The sequence below is a fragment of the Cheilinus undulatus genome, linkage group 18 (assembly GCF_018320785.1).
Source record: "Cheilinus undulatus linkage group 18, ASM1832078v1, whole genome shotgun sequence".
Lineage (NCBI taxonomy): Eukaryota > Metazoa > Chordata > Actinopteri > Labriformes > Labridae > Cheilinus > Cheilinus undulatus.
In genome coordinates, this window is record NC_054882.1 from 15440185 (window position 1) to 15459714 (window position 19530).

At 40.5% G+C, this 19530-nt stretch overlaps 1 protein-coding gene across 2 annotated transcripts in view; it reads left to right on the forward strand.

Annotated features, from left to right (window-relative positions):
- The window catches only part of fermt2 (FERM domain containing kindlin 2), a 64374-nt gene that overhangs the window by 26034 nt on the left and 18810 nt on the right, over nt 1-19530 (forward strand). The window contains exons 4-7 of one of the 2 annotated variants that reach the window (XM_041812452.1): nt 11128-11256; nt 14431-14463; nt 17265-17490; nt 17602-17704. In XM_041812452.1, coding sequence (XP_041668386.1) covers nt 11128-11256; nt 14431-14463; nt 17265-17490; nt 17602-17704 — 491 coding nt within the window. The remainder of the gene's footprint in view (nt 1-11127; nt 11257-14430; nt 14464-17264; nt 17491-17601; nt 17705-19530) is intronic. The other variant, XM_041812453.1, reaches the window with a different exon arrangement.

Sequence of the window (19530 nt, forward strand, 5' to 3'; positions counted from 1 at the left end):
GCCCGGTCAATTGATTTCACAGAAGTAATTTCCTGTCCCCAAACAAGCCCCCGATTCAGCTCTCTTCTCAAGTATTTTTAACCCCACCCTCTCTGTAGTTTATTTTTCTTATCACACATTTAAAAACTATACTAACTGCTATAAGGTTATGTCTTTCACGTCCTATATTAGCATGCAGTTTATTTCTGCCTCAAGTTTTCCTTTGCCTGCATTCAGACTCTTAATTCTCACAAAATCAGCACAACATTCAAAGTTAAAGTTTAAAATGAATTATCACCACTGTATCTCTCCCATGGCCATGGCAGCTGTATCCTGACACAGACACAGTCCAGCTGGGCTGAGAACACAGAGGACTTGACGTACTGTAATACAAGAAATGAGTTGAATTTCTTTTCTGACCTCTGATTTCATTTGGCACATCCTACTTCCTGTACTGTGCTGTTTACCCGATAGTGAAGCAGAGAGATTAGGGATTTTCCATTTTTAGTTGTTAGATAACATTTTTGAACTCCATAAACAATTCTGAGAATACTCTCAACTCAAGTTTCAATTCTAAAATGTCTGGGGAACTGATATGCTGTCATGTGTTTATGTATTAATGAATGGGAATAGATGGATAATTCATGAGATATACAATGCAATTGATCATGTTTTAATTAACAACCCAAGGTCATAAAAATAAGATAAAGCAAACAAACAAATACCATGCCACTTGCCGTCCTTATGTCCTGTGATGAACGAAGCGTATGAACAGGACTTTCAGTTGATTCGTCATCAGCGACACCATAAAAAGCACTGTATCTCGATGTAGACTCGCTGTCTTCAAACTCTGAATCCTGTCTGTAAATACATCACTAGTGAGATTGTAAGGTACGGTGAACTTCTAGAATGCACTTTAATGTAAAAGCACAACCCTTTTTTTTTTTTTTAATTACAAGACTACCTGCATTTTCCAACAATGGTTTTATTCTGAATATGTTTCAGGGGCAGTTATTTATTTTGTGGTTGAGGTTATTTCCAAAGTTGTACAGACCTTTCTTCAGGTCAAACCTTCTTCACCAAAATAGTAACTAGAAAAGCACTCGCAGAGCGTAGACATCCGCCATTAGCCCTATCTCCCAATAGTACAGAATCCTTAAAAAAATTCCTTGACCCAGTCAGTGATCTGGATCACTCCCAAAGTCTAATCAGTTCTTCCTTATGCTATTTCTGACATTTCCTGAAAATTTCATCAAAATCCATCCACAACTTTTTGAGTTATGTTGCTAACAAACTAACAAACTAACTAAAAAAACGAACAAACCCTGCCGATCACATAACCTCCTTGGCAGAGATACTAAATCACAAAGGTTGTTTGCACATGCAAACAAGAGGTTACAGTGATTTTTATTCATTTACGATCTAAGGGGCCGTCCACACTGAGCTGAGTTCAGGAGTATCCATAAATGTATTTTATCATATCAGCATTTCATCCACAAGGAACAGGAGTTTTGGGGGCCCGAAAACACTATTTTTTTTAAACCGGGTCCCAGGGTGATCAAATCTGCATATGCTAACTGTTTGTTAACCACACATATTTTCTGAACCAATTTCGTCATAGCCCCCTTAACCTGCATGCATGAGCTCAGCCAACAACAACAATGGCAGATTTTATGAGTGTGTTTGTGACTTCTGCTACATGTTACGCCACATCTTCTTAGATCCATTGCAGCGTGCAGACAGGGGAAAGTTTGGGCCAAGAAAAAGTTTAGGGTGTGCTCGTTCCTTAATCTTCTCTGTTTTTCATGTATTTCTGTGGCAGCATTACAGTGCCACTTAAATGCCGGGCATATATACTTTCAGCGGTTTTGAATGGTTTCTTGCTTACGCGGACGTTTTTTGAAGCAGTGCCATGTTCACAGAACACGTCTTCAAAACAGATTGTTTTTGTCTCAGTGTGGACAAGACCTCACTCTCTGCTTCTTAATGACGCTTGCAGAGCATGCCATGCTCTTTGTACATCTGTATATTTCTTAAGCGTACGTTTTGTAAATGTGATGTGCTGTAAGGTATGGCATCAGCCTGTAAAATGAGGAGTGTTTAACATGTTTATTTACATGCATTAGCTCTAATTTTAATGAATACATGTCATTTCAGCCTTTCCCGTATAGAATCAGTCCTTATAAAATGTATAAATCAAAAACATTTTAACACTTTATGTAACAAAGCTGTGACTGCTTCTCATGGCAACACAACATTTACAGAGAAAGTCACACACAGATGCAGTACAATGTAATATGTGATATTGAGCATAAATGCATTTATCATGATGTGGTTAATGTCCACCATAAGTGCATCAAATTTAAACAACTGCGGCGTCATCCTGAGGCCATAGTGATGTAAAATAAGTCCACCTATGTGCTTTATTGTCCCATTTCACTCAAAAAAAAACTCACAGAGTCAAAAGTCATCCCTATCTGTTATCAAACTTTTACCTCTTTACTGTCCCCTTATTTTCCTTGCAATCCACAGCAAGTTCTTTTTTTCCTGGTTAAGGCCATGCCATAATTTTCTATCTACCCAAAGTTCCTTATTTTCTTTCAAAATTAAAGCTTGTCTGTAACCAAACAGGAAGTCGAATCTGGTTCATTTTAAGCCCAGCTCAGACTGAAGTTTCACAATGCGACAAAACAATTTTAAAACGTCACTGGTGACAGTCCCAGCAGTCTGAACCGATCTGTTACAGCTCCAATCAAGCTGTCTGATGCAGTTTCCTGCAATTCAGCTTGTCAGCAGGACATGGCAAGGAGATAAATGTGAAAAAGCTGGATAAAAAAAAATCTCATTTGAAACGGCGATTTAATGAAAGTCATGCTTTGAATTTTGGAAATGATTACATCTCTTCTTATTCCCCCTAAACTTCAGCCTGTAAACACTCCTGTCTCCTCCATCAGCTGTGCATCATGCCTAAATGCACAGCTGATGGAGGAGTCAGGAGTGTTAACAGGCAGAAGTTTCTGTGTAAGAGTTCAAGAAAAATAGATGAAATCATGTCTAGGAAGCAGATAAATGTGAAAAAGGGAAATACAAACAACCAAGTAAAGGCTAGTTCTTCTAATATTTCCAAAGTTACTCATTTGTGTGAGGTATTTTTGGTAGATAAACTGCTAAATAAAGTATTTAAATTATGTCTGATGACAGCACTATACAGATTTATTTATCAATAAATAACTCCAGCCCGTAAATACTCAAAGAAATGTGAAAGGTTGAGTTTGTGTAAGATTAATAGTGAATTGCTATGACTCCTCAGCCTTGCTTAAAGGTTAATTTGCTCGGTGAAGAGTGCCAGTCAAACATGAGCTCGTCCCGTCTAGACAATCTGGATTTACTTCCAACACATTAAACACACACCTCCTCCTCCTCCCTCTGACAGTAGACTGTTTAACCATGAGCCAGCGGACAAAATGTACTCTTTAAACTGACTAACACATGACTGTGGACCCGAAGGCTGAGGTGGTACAGAAATTAGACTGCCTCTCTCAGCAGCTTCTGCTTCACAGTAACAAGAGTCAGGCTGCTCCACTTAAGCACTCTGGGGCTTTTTTATTCAGTAAGCATTGTTTTGATAGCATGTGTGGGAAAACTGACAAACAAATGTTTTCTGGAAAAACACCAGAGACAAGCATTTGTTTTAAGTGGTTGCATTTGTCAGCAGTGGTCTGATATGGTTAAAATGAGTCAAATAAACGACTAAAGAGACAGACGAGCAGACCGAAATGGAAGAACTACAGGATAAGCAAAGGAGGATGATTTTAATGAGGACAGTGATGGTTTTAAGGCACCAAGGAGCTTTTTTAGATTTGTGTGGGACTGATGTTTCATGGTTTTAGTTCAGCAGATTCACCGCCCATCAACCGGTGGTCTGTTCGAGTGTGTCTGCCTTGTTGTCATAACACAGCAGTGCAGTTTGACCCAGTCTTAGACCTTTATATAAATGTGCATTTTTATCCTTTTGAGTGGCTTTTAAGAACACGTAAAGCCTCCAGTCTGGTGGATAAAAACAAAAATCAGACAAAAAACACCAGAAATGCTCTATTTGCATGCCATGTATCACAGTGCTATTAAAGTATTTCCCCTTCCTGATGTCTTTTTTTCTTTTGCATATTTCACACTCTTGAATGTTTCAGATCATCAAACTAATTTTAATATTAGACAAAGATAACGTGAGTAAATACAGAATGTAGTTTTTAAGCCATAATTTCACTTATTAAAGGTAAAAAGCTGCCCAAACCTGCTCGGTCCTATGTGAAAAAGTAATACCCCACCTTGTTTAATCATGAATAAACTACCATTAACATTTTTTGAGTCCAGTTTCACTATCCACACCCAGGCCTGATTACTGCCAGACCTGTCAGATCCAGAAATCCCTTTAATAGAACCTGTCTAACAGAGTGAATTAGGCTAAAGATCTCCATCACATTACGGCAGAGCAGATTGGAAACAAAGTCAATGAGATCTATCAGTCGGGAAAGGGTTACAAAGACATTTCTAACCATGGTGAGAGCCATTTTCCACAAATGGGGAAAACTTGGTACATGGTAAAACCTTCCCAGGAGTGGCGGCCTACCAAATGACTCCAAGAGCATATCAATGACTCATCCAGGAGGTCCCAAGAGAACCCAGAACAACAAACTGAAGAACTGTAGGCCTTACTTTACTCAGTTAAGGTCAGTGTTCATTATTCTACATTAAGAAGGAGTACTTGCAAAAATGGCATCCATGGGAGAGTTCCAAGGCCAAAACCACTGCTCACGAGGCCTGTATCAGATGTGCCTTTATGAACATTTATAAATTTTGACATTAAGTGTCATTTAGTCAATTATGTCACCTTTAATCAATAGATTAAGAGCATACCCACTTCTACAAACACTGCTAACCCTTTGAAAACGCAAATCAAAAGGGAAATTTTCATTATATCTTGCATTCTGTCTGGTTGCCCTGAAGCGTTTTTCTTTCCTTGAGAGCCACATAAGTAAAAACTGGACCTTACCCCACTTTTCCCTATTGTTCCCAGTCTTTATGCAAGGTTGAGACAGCTGACTACAGCCTTACCTTACTGTGCAAAGCAGCAATAGGGTTCAAACAATGGCAGCTTTGCATTAAGGGTGACATAATTGACAGAATGACATTTGATGACAACATCCTTAAAGCCTCCTTTATGTGAATGACCGGTGTCATGTCCATCTTATGCATACCTCTTCACATTACCGAACATCATAGCAGCAGTCAAACATGAGGCTGGTCGTGTGAGGGTCTGGGACTGCTTTGCAGCTTCAGGACCTTGACCACTAGATTCATGAATTCTGCTCTCTACCAGAAAATTCTGAAGGAGAATGTACGGCCATCGGGACCTCAAGCTCAAGAGCACACATGCAGCAGGACAGTGATCCCAAACACACCAGGAAGTCCACCTCTGAATGGACTACAGAATAGAATGAAGGTTTTGGAGTGGCTTAGTCAAAGTCTGGACCCTCCAACGTGGCTGAATTTAAACAATTCTGCAGAGAAGAGTGGGTGAAAAGTTCTCCTCAGTGACTTGAAAAACTCATTGCACATTATTGCAAATGCTTGTTTGCAGTTTTTTCCTCCAAAGATGCAACTAGTTATGAGGTTTGGGGGCAATGACTGTTTCACATTAGGGCTTTTCCCTGAATAAATGAAATCATTTAAAAAAATCATCATTCTGTATTACACTTCATTCTAAAAGCTTTGCTCAGCTCTCTATAAATGCTGGATTTTCTAATTCCAGTAGCTCGTCATGGATAAGTTCTTTAAACATGGTTATCATCATTATTTTTTTATTTGTAGTCATCATTTCCAAACTGAGCGAGACTGTATCTGAGTCATTTTGTACGGCTGCTTTTATTTTGTCTTTCCAGGAACCAAACTTGATTGATTACTTCAGAGTATTGATCATGCAGCCTGACACTGAGAAGTCCTCAGATAACAGAATATGAAATCACTCGTCTCTTTAATTTTTTTTTTTTTTTTGTCCATGTAGGGTCTTAAACCGTTTGTACGGTAAACTTTAGCGCTGTAAAATTAGACTGTGACAGTGTTTGTGATTCTTCTGCGTTTGGCCTTACTCATTGCAGTGAATCATGTCTTCCAAGGAGTCGATCTTGCAAAGCCAAGTTGGCTCTCAGTCAACCCTCTCTCCCCCCTGGCTCTGGGCCCAGTTACTGCCACAAGTCTGCAGGATGGGGGCTTGGAGCTGTATTGTCTGAGGTGTCATTTCTTCTAATGGAAGTCAACCAAGCTTTTGTAAGCAAGTCTAGCCATCACTCACGCGTCCATCTCCTTCTCTTCTCCTGACAGCAGCCACAAGTATGTGGTGAGCGTAGGAGCAGGCTTTCCCACCAGATCAGGATCCTTAAATTCTCACTATAAACATACAATTCAACACTCAAATGACTATGTCAGCAGAAACTGACTGGAGTGCTGGACTCTATTTTCCCCTCAAGCCTGATTTGGACGTTTTATCTGTGTTTTTGGAGGCACTCATACTTCAGCAGAATTGGGATCACCATCATATCAGCCACACTTTCTACTCCCTTCACTTGAGTGTTGAAAACACATTTCTTTCAATTTATTTGCAGCTCCCACCCAATATCCAATATCACTCTCACCACCTCAGTTTCCAGGCACGTAAGCACAACAGTTACACGTAGATACAGTCAGTTAACTTTGCTCATTTTGAGCTCACAATCTGCGCTGTTTATTGTGCCATTATTTCATCAGGATTCCTGAAATTTTATCAGCAGACACAGGGCAGTACAAGTAGCAAAAATGGAAACTGGAAAACATTTGCATTTACATCCAGCTATCCGTTATGTTTTGCTTATCCGTTGGCTGGTCCCAGTGACAGCAGGCAAAGAAAGTCACCTCAGTGTGCTTATATTTCTATATTTCAGATGTTATGCCAGATAAATCAACAGTTGTGGCATGAAATTGGGGTGACACATTTGAGGAGTAGCTTTGGAAAAAACACTGAACACTAGCATTAAACCGCTTTATTAAGAAGTTGTACTACTACCATAATCAAGTTTGGTTGTTTTAAACAGGACTAGACCTTTTTAGATAGCTTTGCTCCTGATAAAAATTAATGATGAACACTAAAGGAATCTGGCATTCTCAGAGCAGGGAGGGAACCTTGATATTTGTGAAACAAATCGATTTTTTTAAGGGAGGGCAAGGGGCTTATAAATGATGCTGCATTGAATTGTTGACCTTACAGTTTTCAATCAAGCATTTTTGGCTACTCTGGAGACATATCTGTTATTGGTGCGAATATCAAACAAATCAGGTGTTGCTCAATGAAGGATTCAGTGTGTTTCATCCATCCATTCATTTGCTACACTGCTTATCCTTTTCGCGGCCTGTCCCAGCTGTCATTGGGCGAGAGGCCCAGTACGCCCTGGACTGGTCGCCATTTAATCTTGGGGCTGACACACAGAGACAACCAGGTAATCTCTCGCTCACATCTACAGCTAATTAAGAGTCACCAGTTAACCTAACTAGCATGTTCTTGGTGTTGGGAGGAAGTTGGAGTACCCGGAGAGAACCAACGCATGCACAGGGAGGAACATGCAAACAGATTGCAGCATGCAGCAGATTCAGTAAGCTATGAAGCAAAAGTTACAGTAATAAGCATTTAGAAGGCATGCCAAAGTGTGAATGAGATAGGGACACACCAGAGTGGAGCAAACTCAATTTTTTTCATACCAAACCTGATTAATGACTCTAACTTTTCTGTTTGAGGAAAAGGACTACGAATGAAAAATAAATTAGTCAGCACAAGTTTTGCTTTCATTTAGGGAAAAAGGTAGAAAGTAAATTATTGGAATCAGCGGATATGAAAACTTTTACCTATATTTGCAGCTGTTCATTTATAAAATCTGCCTATATCAGCTATAAATATCTGCTGTACAAGAAAATAAGTTAGTTGAGTTTTAAGTTGGACCAACAGACCTACGTCAGCTGAGATCTACTTTAATCATCGTTATTTATTAAATTTAGCTAATAGTTCGTAGTTTTGGCCTGAACTACATTTGAACAGCAGTATTGGAATCTGCTCAAATAAATTTGTAATTTGTAATTATCGTCATATCTGATATGTGCAAAAATCCAATTTCATTCACCCCTACTTTTATTTTATCAATAGCATTTAACAACACTAGCCTGACTGAAACAGGTTAATGTGTGCTGTGTTTCCACCAAGTGGTCCAGGTTGGTTGATTAAAGTTTGGTACGGTCCAGTAAAGTATACCCTGATATTGTTTGCATTTCCACGGACATCCATACCCTTACTTGGTGGGCGAGGTATCAGCCACTCCTTGACCCCTCCCAAAAAAGTGTAATTGTTACACATGAGCAGTGACGTATGGATGTTAGATGCTGATTGTTATCTGTTGTGTCGGTTTAATGCTGGCAAGATAGCATACCTAACTGCTGATTTAGAGAAAAGGGTTTTATTGGGCAGAAGAATTTATCTGTTGATTTGTACAGTGTTAAATCTTAAAAGGAACCCAATATGATCAGATAAGTTCACTCTATTATATAGATATTTGTGTCTCTTATATGTATTTTGAACAAAACACTGAATAGATATCTGCATTTTGAGAAAATGTGAGCTGACAAACTCACCAGGAGGCCGCCGTGTTTTGGTCTGCACTGGTAGTGTGACGTCATGTGACCATACTATCTCTTTGCAGTTTCGGCCGTTTCAGATGTTTAAGACTGGGTGCATGAGACTGTGACATGGATGGATTTTTCAGTTTGCTTGTATGTGAACATCAGAGCTTTAGAATGCCTGCGTGATACCCGCATCTTATGCACAGAGAAGGGTTAATGGACTTGAGCTTGTAAAGCGCTTTCTAGTCATCTGACTACTCAAAGCGCTTTTATTCCACAGGTCACACATACCTGTTCACTCACACATTCATTCACTGATGGCAGAGGCAGCTATGGAGTATTGTGAGATGACCGACTACCCACAGAGCCACAGTTGCCCCAAGAGAATAAAAGTCTTGCCTGTTTTTTCTGCACACTGTGAGTGGTTATTGGCCAAAATAGACAGAAAAATTACAAAAATTCCATATTAATCTTTTTTTGTTTGTTTTTTTTTAGCAATGTGCACATCCACATTGGTAGTGTATGTTTGCAACCTGTTTGTTGACGACCTAGATGAAGGCCATGAGCTGAAATGCTCCTGTTTGATAAAGCTTTTCTCTGAACTTGTGCTATTGGTGAAGCTTTCTGTTTCCACACCAGTATAATATGTCACAGGAAAGATCAACAAAGTACGAATACACTTCCAGTTTTTGCTTTTCAAAGTTAAAGCCTGCTTTAGCATTTCTTTGGAGAAACTCACTTAATTTGTACAGAATACTTTTATTTTGAAAAGCTCCCAAATCAAGTCCCTTGTTGGGAGATCTGTTGAGGTAAAACTTATGCAGAATGAGGGCTTTGACAGCAGGAGGACATGGCCTACATGCAGCTCTCGTGCCTGGTATGAGAGCTGACAGTGGGTGCTGTAGCAGACAGGGGCAGCTGCTGTAAAAAGCAAAATAGGCTGCCAGTGTGAAACAGCCAAAACTGCATAGAAAACCATACGGGCCAAAGTGCACTGTGGCCAGATGATGTCCCACTACCAGTGCAGACCAAAACATGGCGGTCTCCTGGTGAGGTTCCAATTGTTCAAGTGTGGAAGTCTCACTTTCCTTGGGGAATATTAGCAATATGCTGTTTTTAAGTTCTCTGCCAGTGGAATTTTAAAAGGAGGGTCTACTAACACATTAAACATATTTCATGCCACACATCGGTATTGATACTGGCCCTGATTTGCACACTTGGTGCATTTCTTGCTTTAGGAATGTTGAATATTTCTAGGATTCTTAGTTTTGTTGACACAAAATCATAATGAGCACTAGAAGTTACACCATAGTAAAGCAGAGGCCTCTGCCTCACCAGCAGACACAGTCCAGTCCACGTACACACGATTTCCTTCTCTGTGTGTGTTGGCCTCCTCGCACGGCTCAATGGGACTAAAGCTCGGCAGCACGCCTGCAAATCACATGGCTGTATAAGGGCACAGATACCGTGCTTCATCTCTGCAGCCGAGCGAAAACGAAGGAGGAGGGAAGCAGAGAGAGAGAGAGAGAGAGAGAGAGCTCCCATCTGGTAGTTCTTAAAACTCCTGGAATGCTTTTGCTTTAGTTACACAAACCAAACAAGCTTTCTCACCAGGCCAGGACACTCTCTCTAGTTCGTGCTCTCCTCAACACCCTGAGGAACCTCTTCAATCAGTCTGCATCACCTTCCAGATCTGTCATATTTAGGTTAAGAGGGATTTATATCGCTGGAAATAAGACAATTAAACTTTCAACAGCAAAAATGACTAAATCTATCTTTTCTCATCTTTACTCAAACTCTGGCAAATCTTGGCTCTGCATTAGAAGTTGATGCTGAGCTAATCTTAAAACATCACCACTGCTGCTGAGTGATGGCTCCCTGGCCTCCACGTCTGAGGGGAGGAGATGAGGAGGTCTGTTTTAGACATTATGCTCTGTGTGGTGTCCTCACTGTCTGATGGACGCAGCGAGACTGTATTTTTCTGTGTCTATAAGTCAAGGCTGTTATATGAAAGCTTGTCTTAAGAAAGCTCAATTGTAGTTTCGTGTGTGCATGAGAGGAGCAGTCAGAGAAAGGAGAGTAAGAGGGAGATGAAGCTTGTCTGCCCTGTCTCAGTCAGGGATTACAGTTAAAGCAAGATTTGTTGGGGCCCTGAGAAAAGGGATTTAGAATTTTCCATCCCTCATGCACACAGCTGTCTGAAATTCTTGCCCATCTCTTTGGCTCTTTTACTTCCCTTACTCATCCTTTTTCATTTTATGTTGGCACCATTTAAGCTTTTATTACAGGTTTTACACATTGTCTGTGTGCTTAGTGAGAAGGTATGTGGTTTATTTGAAGCCTGTAGTTGAAACAGCACAAATTGCTTTCTGTTTTTTGTGACTGAGCGGCTCGTGTGAGGCCAGGTTATGTTTATATGGCATCAAATGAACTTTTCTTCCTCTTTCCACCCAGATATCCGCCACCCAGAGGAGCTTTCCCTACTGCGTAAGCCGCGTGATCCCAAGAAGAAGAAGAAAAAGCTGGAGGAGGTGGAGGAGGACGATTTGGAGCTGGAGGGTCCGCTGTTAACCCCTGGATCAGGTGAGCTCATGAAGGCAGTGTAATTCTAAGTGGTGCATTTCATTTTCAGGCTCACTTGACAGAGTTTTGGATTGAATGTAAGTGCGTTCATTCAGTTTTTAGTTTCAAAATCTATATTGAAGTAATTATGGAGCTTGGTTTCTTCACTGTATAAAGTAAACATCTGGTGTCCCTGAAGCAGCAGGTTGAATAGCAGGTTTCACATGCTGCTGTGGAGGATCTTCTATTCTTTGCAAAACCACCAGTCTAAGTCCAGACGGCTGCACCTTGCTCCTAGTGACCAAATATGAATGTGTGGATTTGAGGCCTGCATGGGCTCTACAGCCCTCAGCTCTCTATTCCTTGGCAGGGAGGACACAGAATGGTTGAGATTCCACACATAGTTGGTCACGCTGCCATTTTAAACCCAAACCAGGCTACATGACTGCAGTTAGACAGACCCTTCTCCCTCCTCCCTCCTCCCTCCTCCCTCCCTGCTGTCAGTGATGGGAGAGTTACAGCCATGTGAGCAGGGAGGAGCAGAACAAAACAGACTGTGCTGCTGTCACAAGCGTTAGCATGAAGAAGAAAGTGCTAACAGTGTGAGACAGGGTGAATGAGGCTCTTTGTGTGGTTTGAGTCTCTTCTGCCCTGGCCTCGTCGCTGCTCTGCTCAGACTTTACCCAACATTTTAATGTGGGTGGAAAGAGACCTGCTAGGTGATTACAAACTCAATATAGATCCTAAATTCTGCTGATTCAGCCTGGGTCGTCAAGTTTTTCTTCAATTTTCATCATCAGAATAAGTGATATTTTGTGCAAAAAGCAGCAACTTTTTGTTTTTATGATGATCCAACCCAAAGTTGCATCATTACACATCCAGGGGTGTGTCACATTGAGGCGCCCTTATTAGGCGGTGCAGAGAAACGGTTTAAACAGGAATGTGCAGAATCTGTTTACTGTCACCACTCTCCCTGTGTGTGTCGTAGTGCAAACACACGCCCACACTCACTTCTAGTATACTCCCTTTTAGATATGCTATAGTCAAGAGTATACTTCATGGTTAAGTTGTAAGCCATTATTTTGTCCTTGTGGAGGAGGGTAGACCTCTTAGTTCAGGTCTCTTGATTGTAATCACAAGGCTTGCTGAGCAAAAGAGGTGCATTTAGAAATAAAGCTTTCTTCTGTCCAGAAGACTGCTTGCGCATGCTCCACACCACGGTGGGAAATTGACATCAGCTGCCCGCCAAATGCTGATATTTTTGAGCAGTGTCAGGTGAATTTGCTCAGCCTACCGGCCACTGGGGCAGGCAAACCAGCCCTTTACCCCTTGTGATACGCATATACCCCCAACTTTCTGTCAGACCCTTTAATTTATCTATCAAATGTGTCTAAATGTGCAGATTGGCCATAAAATGAACCTCAAAATCATTACCCCAAATTACGACACAACCAAGAACTAAAGGCCTGAAACAGATTACAGTATATGATGTGCATTTACTCATCATATTACCTTTATGAGTGTGATAACTCACCAAATACTTACCAGCTTTATTTATATAACCCATGTGAGAGCCAAGCAGACTTTCATGTGTTTTGCACTGAGACTGGGCTTCCATCTAGCAACTCTGACATGAAGCCCAGATCAGTGAAGGGCTGCAGTGATAGTTGTCCCCCAGAAACTTTATCCCGTCTCCACACGGGATCTCTGGAGCTCAGTCACAGTGACCATCAGGTTCTTGGCCGCGTTCTGTCTCAGTTTGGCCAGCTCTTGAAAGAGTCCTGATTGTGCCATTTGAGCATTATGTTGGCCACTGTGCTCTTGTGAACCTTTAGTGCTGCAATTTTTTGTAGCCTTCCCCAGATCTGTGACTGTTAACAATCCTGTCTCTGAGCTCTGCAGGCAGTTCCTTTGACCTCGTGGCTTGTTTTTTTTCTGATATGCATTGTCAGCTGTGAGGCCCTCTATAGAGAGGTATGTGCCTCACCATCACATGTAATCAATTTAATTTACCACAGGTTGACTCCACTCAAGGTGAAGAAACATCTCAGCAAGATCCCGAGGAATGGGAGGCACCTGAGCTCAATTTCAAGAGTTTTTGCAAAGGGTCTGAATACTTGTGCCAGTGCAATATTTTAATTTTTTATTTTTATAAAGTTGCAGAAATTTTCTAAAATTCTGTTTTCACTTTGCCATGATGGAGTATTGAATGTAGATTAATGAGAATAATAATAAAAAAAATTCGACTGTAGCTGAAATTGCTGCCACAATACTTGGCAATTAGCCATGGTTACAGCCCTGCAAATATTGCAGCTTGTGCACAATATTTTACTGACATTGTGGGTCTGATTTAATGGATTAACCATCTAATTCATATTATTATTGAAAAGCAATTTGATAAATGAAAAGTAATTCTTTATAGAGAGGAAGAACTAGTACAGAGAGTGTCCTCTACCTAGTCCAGTGCATGCTGACCTCATGGGTGGTGAAAGCCATAAACAGTCCATGAGTGTTTATTTTAACTTAAAGACTGGCCGCCCTTTTTAAAAACCTCAGCCTCTCTTTAAATGTACAATTAGGGAAACTCCATTCAGCCCATCTGTCTGAACACTCATGTCAAGTGCCCACCCTGATTGGTCATTTTCTTATTAAAAGAAAAAAAATCTCCATCATGACTCAGACATCGAGCCACAGTGTTGGCCATGATGTCTGTCCTCCCAGTCCTTCTGTGCCGGCCATATCCTGATGGTTCCTGTTGTATCTAATTATGCCTCTTGTCAGCGTGGAGAATGACATCCCTCAGGCAGACTCTACTTTCTATTTGTGCTGCAGTGCCTTCATGCAGGGCCGGGTCACGTTGACCACCGCCTTGCCTGTGTTTTTAATCAGTCATGCTGTGTTGGAAAGCTATGAATGGGTGGATGGAAATGACAGAAGCTTGGTAGTGATTCAGGGTGATCTCCCTCTATGAAGAGGGTAAACTGAGTCATCCACTCTGCGGTTAGATGTTGGCACTGCCACTGGAAATGCCTCCTGAATATCAATTCTTGTATATCTCCACTTTTCTTTGTTTCCTCCTATCCTTACTGGGTTTTTCTGTGTCTTAAATCTGTCCACTTGTTTGTTCCCATTTCACTTCTTCCCTCCACCTTTTTCCTGTCTTTCTCTTTCTCACTCATTCTCTTTTCATCCTAGCCTCTGAGATAATATACATCGGGCCTGTCAAAGGTAAGCTTTCCTCCTTCCTCTTCTTCCTTTTACTCTTCAGCACTGCTTCCTCACCCTTGCTTCCCTTCTTCCTCTGAAAGCCTCCACTTCTTCCCAACCACAACTGGAGTGTTGAGTTCACATAACATCCGTAACCTTTGGGACAAGCAGGCGAGTCACCTGACTGCTCCTCTAAAGGGAAGTCAGCTGATTCAAGAAGGGGGGTCACATGATAAAAGCTTTGCGTCTCATTAGAAACTAGCTCACTTTATTTTACAGATTCTACAGCCTTGCTCTCTTAGAAAGTGGAAGTTTCAGAGACGGTCATAACTCCCAATTAGAAGGTTTTAACTTTCAATGGTTGTTAAGGGCTGTGGGAAAGTGGGTGCTGGCAGATTAGCAAGTGGAAGGTAAAAAAAAAAAATCAGAGTAGACGGTGTCAACTTGTAAAGGGCAGTGGACCATGCATATTTTTGATACAGAATGTTGAATTTAAATATTTTGTGCCCTAATGTAGAGATTTTGATCCCAACTGATCAAGTACTACTAAATCCTCATGTACAGAGGTGTAAATCAGTTTGGATTTGACCCAAATCCAAAAATTAAAATGTCAGAAGAACTTTGGTTTTCTTCCATTTAATTGCCTGAAAATCACATGGATGATCTCATGCTATGCTCTTTGATCGTAAAATTAATTTTGAATATCTCTGTTGAACTATATGTGTTTTATCAAAATTTATAGCACCTGTTGTCTTTCCGGATCCAATTGATTGAATTGCTTTTTTTCTCCAAAAATGAGGTATAGTTTCATGGAGATGAGGCTTATCATACCATACAATACAAAAATAAGTGTAGAATATATGTTAGCGTATTGGCAACAAGTTCCCTAAAAAAGTGAAACAAAAAAATTGGTGTTCATTTTATACCTCGCACTTTATAAGCAGTCAAAACAGACTGGGTCAGTTTGACCCAGGAGGACAACAGGTGCGACTATTTACTGCCATTAATAAAATGGAAATAGTTTCAAAACAATATTCTTAATAAACTTTGACACATGCCAATCCCTGATATTCCATCAAATTTTATGGCTCAGATCATAACCATTGTCAAAATAATTCAGAAATTTTGCCCCCCCCCCATTGTTTTTTTAACTAAAAAAATGAGGCATCTTTTTATGTAAATAAAGTATATTATACCACAAATAACAAAAACAAGTGTAAAATACTTGTCAATGTGTTGAAAACAACTTTAAAATAAAGATGAAACCAAAAAATTTCATAACCATTTTATACCTCACGCTTTATAAGCAGTCAAATAAGACTGGGTAACTTTAACCTGGGAAGACAAAAGGTGCATAGTAAATGTTTGGACATTACAAGGGTTAAATATCAAACATTGTTAAGTTTCAATTCTGAAGCAAAAATAAGTCCCAGACATCCAGTATTAGGTCATGTCTTTGGTTAAATAAAAATTGCAAAGTAAACTTCTCTACATTGGGCAAAATGGCATAAAAGTGTGCATTTTAGAACAGCTGCTGTAACTTCTCTGGCGTCTCCTACTGATGCTTTGGCAAAATGGCAGTTGTGTTGTTTTAAACAACAAAATGGTATCCAAAAGAATCAACATATTGAAAACTTTGACAACCTTAAAACAAACAGCTCACATGGAGACTAAATATTAAAAAAAAAAAGCATTGAGACACACTTGGGTTCATTGACAGCCCTCCCATGGTTTATTCTTAGTCTTAACAGGCCATGGTGGTCCAGCTCCGTCCATTTAAGCCTCTATGAATCCACAGTGTGTGGGAGCATTAGGGAGTCAAGTCATGTTAACATTCTTGAAGCCTTTTCGCCTGCATTCGAGAGTCTGTAAACAGGATGGAGGAGGCCTCGTGTTTTTAATGGGCTGCTAGCTTCCACCTTCTACACGGTTTCTCTGGATATTTGGGATTCCTCCGGAGAGCCTATGGGAGATGGGAGTACTCTTCCTGACCCAATGAACTCAGCATTTTTGGGAAAAACCTTTAAAAAAACCACTGAAAATAAAACAACCTCCCCCGCATTAAGGGATGGGTGGCCGTAGCCCAGCACCCCGTTCTCATGACCTCAGCTCACGAACACAAACACACGCGTGCACACTCGCAAACACAAACCAGGCCTACTTCCTGATTTCTGAAGGGATTTAGTGGTTTAGCTAGTGTTGCTTCTTGACCTGCGTCCTACAGAGGGAGAGAGGGACTGGGAGGAGGCTAAAAATACTCCCACAAGCCCAGCCGACAGGAAGTCAAACACATTCAGTTTGTGGCTTGCTTATTTTGCACCAAAATTTAGGCTTATTAAAACAAAATCAAAATATACAGTCATGAAAATACTTACAATCTCATTTAAAATAGTAGTACAGATTTGTCATTGCTCCCCCCCTCTCCTCTCTGTTGCGAGTTGTGCAGTAGTTTGCTGTGTGCGGTGCATTCCTGCAGTTTTTTTGACTGTGAATAAGCGGGCGACCCCTCCAATTGTGTCCTGCAACATCTGCATGCTGATCCACATCAATCCCGCCATTAGCAGGAGTACATTGTTGAAGCCATCATCTGCAGAGTGTGGGCTGGTAGTCACATGGTGGTGCTGACCGCTCGCTGGCCCCGGCTAGGCTGCAAGTGTGTGTATCACTGACGCTGTTTTTGGTCATGTACAGTATTTGTGAATGTGCATTTCTTTGCTTCAAAGTGCTTTAGAAACAACATATGTACATAATACTGTTCATGTAATAACTGAAATGTTTTTTCTCTCTGGATTCCCGACTAACTGATGAATGTGTGCTTTCAGGGAGCATCTACTCCAGTCCAGGCTTGTACAGTAAGACCATGACCCCCACTTATGACTCCAGAGACGGCAGCCCACTGTCACCCACCTCTGCCTGGTTTGGGGACAGCCCCCTCTCTGAAGGAAATCCCAGCATCCTCGCTGTCAGCCAACCAATCTCCACACCTGACATTCTGGTCAAACTCTACAAGCCCCAGTCCCTACTGGACAAAGCCAAAATCAACCAGGGGTGAGATGAACTTTAAAATGGTAGTACATCCATGGCAGATCAGCTCTTTCAACATTTTTAAGAGGCTGCAGGGAGATGGTTTCATCAGATGTTGTCTTTGTCCCTGCACAGGTGGTTGGATTCGTCCAGGTCTCTGATGGAGCAAGATGTGAAGGAGAATGAGGTGCTGCTGCTGAGGTTCAAATACCACAGTTTCTTTGACCTCAACCCTAAGGTAAATACCACACCCACTCACAATTTCAACTTAAAATAGCAATGCTCTAAAGACATTTGTTTAGATCATTTTACACAAGAGAACAACTTGCTATCTAAGCTACACCAGTATTTCATAGAAGTGAGAGGAGAAGTCAGAGGAGTGGAGAACTCCTGATGGGGGACAAGAGGTGGTTTCTCCATAGAGAAATGCTACCAAAAGGCCATGTTTTCAGCGGTTTATAACTATGCCAGACGCTCAGTGCCAAAGTGCAATAATAAAACATTCTTGTGCTACTTTTGTGTCCTAAAGTCAGAAAATATTAAGGCAAAAAAAAAAAAAATGTATGAAGCTCACAGAGAAATGTCAGCAGGCAGGAATTAAAAAAGTCTCCGTCTTAACATCGATTGTGTATGCTCCATGTCCATAAAGCAGTCCAGTTTGGTTCAGTACAGTTTTGCCATGGTTCAGCTCATTAAACTCTGATCTTACACGTTTCCTCAGTTAATATCTGTCTAGTCTCACTTGTTGTGATGGGAAATCTGTCTCTTTTAAGAGATCCAGGTCATTTGTCTCAGCTCAGTAGAGCTGGTTGTTTGGCTCCCAAACTGATCTATATTTACCTCCACCAAGGAGGTTATGTGATTGACAGGGTTTGTTAGTTTGTTAGTTTGTTTGTTAGCAATATAACTCAAAAAGTTATGGACAGATTTTAAAGAAATTTTCAGGATATGTCAGAAATGGCATAAGGAAGAACTAATTCGATTTTGGGAGTGATCCGGATCACTGTCTGGATCCAGGAATTTTTTAAAGGGTACTGTAATATTGGGAGATAGGGCTAATGGCAGAGGTCTGTGCTCTCTGAGTGCTTTTCTAGTTTGTACCAGTTTTGCTTTTTAAATGTGGATTAAGTAGAGTCAAAGGGGGAGGAAAGGAAACTGGCACTCAAATGGGAGCTAACTACAGCAGCTAACCTAAAAAAGACATTTTGTAGAACAGGTGTTAATCGGTCACTTACGCCACAAGGTTTATATGGTTAATAGTTTATCCCTGTTTCAGTTAAAAGCATGCTTGTGACAAAATTAGTTGTTTTTTTAACATGTTAAAGAGGCTCATCTAGCCTCATAGCTCAATACAAGACTCCTCAAAACTCTTGTCTCCCTTCATCTGGCTAGACAATGCTAGGTTTGCAGGACTGAGAATCTGTGATATTGATTGCTTTCATGCCTTGTTATTTGGTTTAACTGTGGAAAAAAAAATCCCTTTTTTGTAAAGGGTAAGACTGATATTCAATGTTTGTAGAAAATTTCTGCTTCCTGTTCCCCATCAGGCATTCCACTGTTATGAAACACTTTATTAGCAGTTATTTTGTTCAGTTCCTTAGTTGTTTTTTCATTCAAGGATTTTAGTCTTTAGAGGCCTCTCTCAATCAGTATTACTAATTACAGTCTAACATTTACATTGTCCATAATTATCCTTGCACATCTAAATATCTAAATAATTTGTCAACTGTTTGTTCTTTGGCAGAACAAAGGTGGCATGTTTTGCAAAGGAGGAAGCACATATGCAAAAAGATGATTAATGATGGTCAGTTTTAATGCATTAATGTTCTTTCCTTAAAAGAAAACTGACCATTGTTAATGCAACAGTGTTACAGGTGTGCAAGGTTTTCTTTGTTACTACTTAAAAGAAGTGAATTTGTCGTGCAGACCGGAGATTACACTTTCCATGGATAAAAAGTAACATTAAAAATATTCATTTAAGCAAGTCATGATGAAGTGCTTTCAAAAGTTAAAACATATCAATTCATAGTTGGATTGCAAGTATTTTTAAGATAGCATGTAAAC